This window comes from Notothenia coriiceps, unplaced genomic scaffold (genome assembly GCF_000735185.1).
Source record: "Notothenia coriiceps isolate Sejong01 unplaced genomic scaffold, NC01 NC01_scaffold00000339, whole genome shotgun sequence".
NCBI lineage: Eukaryota > Metazoa > Chordata > Actinopteri > Perciformes > Nototheniidae > Notothenia > Notothenia coriiceps.
In genome coordinates this window covers 12,032,177-12,038,800 of record NW_011333040.1, presented here as the reverse complement: position 1 = coordinate 12,038,800, position 6,624 = coordinate 12,032,177, and the positions used below count along the sequence as shown (strand labels likewise).

The 6,624-nt window shown below is 43.0% G+C and overlaps 1 protein-coding gene across 1 annotated transcript in view; it reads right to left on the bottom strand.

Annotated features, from left to right (window-relative positions):
* The window catches only part of LOC104950992 (WW domain-containing adapter protein with coiled-coil-like), a 38,230-nt gene that overhangs the window by 5,132 nt on the left and 26,474 nt on the right, over window positions 1–6,624 (bottom strand). Inside the window, exon 5 of the mRNA XM_010777622.1 lies at window positions 1,136–1,378. Within this exon, the coding sequence (XP_010775924.1) occupies window positions 1,136–1,378 (243 nt within the window). The remainder of the gene's footprint in view (window positions 1–1,135; window positions 1,379–6,624) is intronic.

The window sequence follows — 6,624 nt, the reverse complement described above, 5'->3', positions numbered from 1 at the left end:
TTTCCTGACAGACTAATAGTGAAAGTGTTACTTTTCTTACTTTATTATTTAAAATGTATTCCGTCTCGACCTCTTCTTCTAGATAGGCTGAGACTGACCAAGGCCAGACGAGGGGATAGGGAGGTAATCAGTGCCGGAATAAAAGCATGTCGTAACCTGGTTCTGGGCTGTTTTGCAGTAGGGCGGCGATCCTGGAAGGTCGCCAAAGGACCTGTGAAGGTTCCCACCCGGGCAACGTTTGAGACCCGCGTATATTTTTGTTTGGAGTTAATAAACGCCTGTGTTCAACCAACCTGCTCTTTCCGTCCCTATTTGCACCCTGTGTGAGCGGAGAGGCTCACAGTCGGTTTATCCGGTATAACCACAGCTTTCTACGCTTTTCCTTTCTACATGGCTGTGACAGGGATTCTTTATCACTGGCCCAAAAAAACGATCCAAACCATCTCAAAGTGAATAACAAGGTCAGCTCAACTGCTCCTTCTTAATTTTTATGTTTATGTAAAGCATTTGTCATCAACAACAGCTTCATACTTGTTTTGTTTTCAAAGTGAAAGTAGGTGGTTACTTTCACTCTGACAGAAGTCTCAAAACACTGTCACTGGTTAAGAAAGTCACGACAACAAAAACCTCCTGCTCGCATTCAATGCCCTTCACAACCTGGCTGACCTCCTTCAAGAGTACACCCCCTCTCGCTCCCTTTGCTCTTCCTCTGCTGGCCGGCTAACCGCCCCCACCCCATACCTATTCACCATGGGTGCTCAGGCCTTTAGCTGCCCTGCTCCCAAATGATGGAACTCTCTCCCCCCACACATCTGACAGTCTGACACAATCACCACCTTCAAGTCCCACCTCAAAGCCCACCTGTTCAGATCAGCATACTCACTGCAGTATGTCAACACCCACTCCAGTGAAATACCACGATTAAATTCCTAACTTCATACCACCGTAAAAAAGAAAGTTGTCAAACCACTCAGTTTCATTTCCCTTGGAGGAATCATTTTCACGTCAGTCCAGAAGCAGAGAGCAGTACATGGTATCATTTCAAAGTGTCGCCCTGTAACTAGTGCTCATCAAAGAGCCACTGCAGCCAGCTGAATGGAGACAGTTGTCACGCATCGTCTGCCTTCTTTCTTACCTTCGTTGATTTTCGCCATGTCTACACTGGCGTTGTTGAGCTGCAGCGCGGTCTGAAGTGCCGGGAGGAGCTGGCGGAGCAGGGCGGGGTCATGGAGGAGTGGGGGGGCAGGGGACTGCAGGACTGGGGACACGGGCACCGTGGAGGCTGATGAGCCGTGGGGCCCCGATGAGGCGTTCAAGCCCCCAGAGCCAGAAGATGACGATGACTGCGTTGCTGCAGGCTTCTCCACCTGGGCTGACTCTGCAGAAAGGAGGAAGCCATTCCATGAACAAAGGCAGTCTCACAAATCAATTCTTACCAAGTGATAATGCAGTTGCTCAACATTGAGCAAGTGAAAGCACACATCAGCCCCATTATGGAATGCCATCACATCCTTTGGCTGTGCAGAAGACATGCATATAAAAAGACACACAGAGATTCGGCCCTGCAACTTCTGGCAATCTACAAATAGGGTTTATGGCCCTGCATGGCATTCTGTGACAAGATATCATACATCAGGAGACAAGGACAGGTGCAGACTTGCTTGAGCTTCTGAGCAATACATACTACAATCTGTGAGTCATTCAAACTAGAAAATGTGAAGGCATCTCCAGAGCTACATCGCTTGTTGTATTTGACTCAATATGAACGAGAAAAAGCTGCTCATAGAAGGGTAAGTGAATACATCATAATTACAGTACAAAAAACGAGCGACCAATTACCGACTCTGAATCATGCTTAATAACCAAGCTGTGTGGTAGGATTAAGTGCGGTCGAAATGTTGGCTGTAGGTCGGCATAGGGGTTCCTACAGACCCTCGCCGATCCTTAAAGATTTTCACCAAAATCATGAATTTGTCTTAAGGCTGCGTTGGAACAGACTGAAGCCTTCCATGAGATAAAACAGCCCTCTCATTCATTTAAGGATACTCTGGCATCTCAGCATGATGCCAACAGAGGGTTTAACTATAGCAGTATTGGCTGTACAACAGGCTCCATCACATGCAAGGGAGCACACATTCCTGGTAGACTCCACTCCGAATTAAAAACAGTTAACAGTTGTGTTTTGCCCTCTGATAAACCTTTTATTCTGTTAATCTGGATTTCTTCAAATGCATTTCACTGTCTCTAAAGGGACCTTGAATAACATTCCCCCCAACAGAAGGCCCCCTTTGCTATTTAAGCGCACTGCTCTCTGGATAAGACGGTGCCCCGACAACTAAATATTTGCTTTTGCAACATGAATTGAAAATGTGTTAGTTGATTTAGTTGTCAAGGTATGGCATGATATAATTACAAGTTTCAAATTAAAATCCTTTGAAGTGTCAATGCAAGTTTTGCATGTATGAAAAATGAAAGAAGCCAAGAATAATCTAAAAAAGCACCTTATATTTCAACTGGTGTTTTTGTTTGTGCAAAGTTAGGCGATTTAAATGTTATTATATATCAATGAGTCCCTAACACCTATATTATATGTGAAACTAGTCATTTGAGAATGTAAAAGCTCCGTATACACAGGGCTCAGTAATAACTGAACGTCAGCTTCAGTCAACATTTTGACTGAGGGCAGAACATCTCCATCTGCCTCTAATGCAACACAGAGTTCCTGCCATGTGATCACCCACAGTTATTAGGAGCCGTTATTAGTGATGATGCTACAGGCCAAGCTGCCCTCTATGAGTCTAACACTGGTCTTGATTAGCCAACTATCATATATTATAATTATTATGAAGTATATTCAGCAAGTGTTACGATCAACAGAAGTTTCAGACATCAGCACTAGCTTTCCACAGCAAGTGAACAGGGGTTTCTGCAGTGACAATGTCCCTCGTGACAGAATGACTTCTGGTAAATTGTCCTAATGGAATGAACATGGGGTTAGTGAACCCACATCAATGAATCCAGACAGAACACAACATGTAGATTGTTTGTGTCTTTGCTTTGACACCTAGCTTGTTCGGACAAGTTGTTGGAGCGTTTCACCCTCAGGTTCAGTAGGGCTGTACCCGAATATCTGAATATTCGGTCGTTGGCCTACTATTCGGTTTTCAATTTCGTTATTCGTTTTTCTTCTTCTTTTTTCTCCTAAATGTATGCTATCAATAAAGGCGAATTGCCACATTCTTATACTTTTTAATTGCACTGTTAAAATGCGGAAATATATACGATCTCAGCTTGGGCGCCTGATATCGCTTTCAATAGCTAGATCTGATCGATATAGACATAAACGCGAGTGAAGTCTAATCTGACAAGAGAGAGAGAGAGATCAGCTGCTGCTGACGAGTCGACACGCAGCTCTGCATAATGACCTGCAGCGGTGAGCGGAGAAAAACACACACTTCAGGTTAGAAAATCACACTTAGCTATTTTAATAAATGTATTTAGCCTACCTTTCAAACTACAGTACCTAAACTAGTTATAGATATGTTTATTTTTACTATTGGGTCACTCAGTCATTACTAGATCAGCGAACTGCATGAGATACTGACGGGCTGTCAGGAGAGGGAGAGAGCTCTCTCTTACTGTAAACTTTTGAATAATGTAGTTACTACTACTACTATAATTAATGAAGCTGCTTTATCCGCAGTTTAAACAGTAACGTAATAAATGATAAAAACGTGCACACCCCGAATATTCGCTGCTGATTACTACCACCCCCCACCCCCCCCGCCCCCCCCCCGCCGAATATTACTACCGAATATTACTACCGAATATCCGGCATCCGAAAAATGGTATTCGGGACAGCCCTAGGGCTCAGTTCATCGACATAAAAACACTGCAATTGCAGGGGTGGCAAAACAGAGGGGGGGGGGTCTTGATCTTGCTTTCTATTGTCCTCAAGCTGTTTTATTTGTTTACATTCAGAACAACAAGGCTAAAAGATAGTGTAATCAAGTTTGCCTGATGTGCAAAGGAGAACAATTGTGGCGTGTGTGTGTGTGTGTGTGTGTGTCAGTATGCACCCATCAGAGCTAACCTCCAACAGCACACTCATGAGCTGACAATCTTTTACCACTATGCATCAGGACATTGTTTTCTTGTCACAGTTTAGATGTACACTGGCACCTTCCCATGTTGTTGCTCTCTTGCCTCATTTTAAGTTTAACAAATGTAATATCTAGGACTTAAATATCCACAGGAACCCTGAGAATATTTGGTTCAAAAGGCTACAAACCAATTAAAACAGGATATTAAAAACGCGGAGAAAGGTTTGAGGTAAATCTTCCCAGTAACACCAGCTTGCTCGGACACAGAATTCCTTTTCCTTATAAAACACTGTTAAGAATGAGCACAAACAAACAAATCAATCCTCTGTATCGAATGAGTCCCTGAACTGGCACACGCAGTACATGTCTGAATTAGCCCTTTGTATGTCGTCGTTCTATGCATGCAACTGTCAAAGGCATTTCATAGATTATGGGAGTGGTTAGAAACAGGTTATTCATGATACATGTCATCCTCTCAGTGATAGCTTAAGTATCTTTGGAGTAGTTTGATAGAGGAGCACCACCGTCTTGAAATCATTACAAAACATTGAACCTAGGAGAAATATCATTTTCAGGTGACTGAATATTACCCCGTTTGGCACTACTATCCTGCAACAATGTGTGAGCTTTAGCCAGGAATATATGTATTATTGAAACAAACAAAAAGGTCCGACTAGGGGTGCATACCGGTTCCCGGTATTACCGAAATAACGGTTACTGGCGGCTGCTAAAATCAGATCCGGTTTGACACAATTTTTTTCTTTTAATAAAAATTAGGCGTAATGTCCTTAAACTCGCACCCAAACCGTCGGAATTACGATGTCAATTTCGCTGTGAAACTCCGCAAACGAGTCACTTTAGATTTGCATATGACTGCCAGTCTGAATGGTGGGGTCTGTAACCACTGCAAGAAGTTTATTTCTCGGAAAGGTGGCAACACATCCAACCTCCAACCAATGCTGTCTCGTATGGAAACTAAGTACCTTTGTGTTCAGGGAAGCAGCGTGCCAAGCAAGGGAGTGTTCAGTTCAGCAGGTGATATCCCAGCTTCTTGAAGATGAATGCACAAAACTGAACTGATGGGATTTGTTTTCTTTCATCAGGCAAATGTTGATTTTAATGAAGCCATTTGTTTTATGTGCAATGCCGAGATCTCATGATCCTTTATGTGTTCTCTGGTCAGTTGAATCTCAGGTTGAATATTGATTATACTGGTGCTATTTTCTCTGGTGCCAAGATGTACTTGGTACACCTGATGGTTGTTATAAATGATATTGCAGAATCTGTTTTCTTCATAGATAACGTGTTTTTCATTGTTTGTTCAGTACTAAAAAGGTCCCACAATTAAATGTAATATTCATTTGACATGTTAACTATATCATAAAGCACTTCATGAGAGTAATTGCAGGATGATTCAATTGTTCCCTTATGCAACTTGAAAGTATCACAATATGTATCGGTATCGTTCAGTGGTATTGGTATCGTAAAAAAGCAACGATATGCAACAATAGGTCAGACACATCGTACGTCAGCTATTTCCACCAAGACTATCTTTATAGGGTTGACAACCAGATGGGGTACAACACTCTGGACGACATGCAGACTGAATTGAAGTGCGTGCGTGCGTGCGTGCATGCGTGCGTGCGTGCGTGGTGTAAACAAACTGAGAGAACTGTATCAGAACAGAAACACTGATCCATCAGAAACAGTTTGCCTTGCTCAGTTATGGTGCAGTGTGTATGGAAATGACAAAGAATCTGAGAAAAAACGATACGTTCTGATGAAGAATTGGCCAACTGGAGATGAACGTGAAATCCAAGTGAGCTGTTGCTTTGCAGTAAAGTCTCATGAACGGAATTATACTGCATCATAGGGCTGTGCAATTAATCGTATTTTAGTCGCGATTACGATTATGGTTTGCGACGATTATGAAAACAGCATAATTGACAAAATACGATTATTTAGCTGGGTGCGCTTTCGCCCCTCCCTAAAAGCCCACTCGGCCACGTGGGAGTGACATGTGTTGTGAGTGTTCAGCGCGAGCGAAGATGTCAGAACAAGAGCAGCAACTCGTTAAGAAGAAGGGTCTCGGGGAGATTCCCAGTCGATCGCGAGATACGTCTAAAAATAGAACAACAATATTCAGTTTTATCGTTAATGTAACATAATCTTCCTGTGCCAGAATAATGCACTTGAACGCATCAAAGCTTTGTGATTGGCCGGCGTCACCCCATGTGTCGGGGCGTGGCTGGTGGGCAGTGGGCACTATTTCGCTGACGTTGTCCGTGTCAACAGGAGTGACAGCCCGCAACCACAAGACCGCAAGTATGGCAGAAGCAAAAAAGCCCAAAATATATAATTTTCACTCCGAGAGGGAGGATTGAATTATTTTTTCTATTCCAATTTCAAACTCCATCTGTCTCATCCATAGACTGTATATTTAAAGGTCTCATCTGCAATGCGAGTGTGGCTTTATCGAAGAAGGGTAATTTAGGAGCGGCATTTCAAAACAGTGCACAAA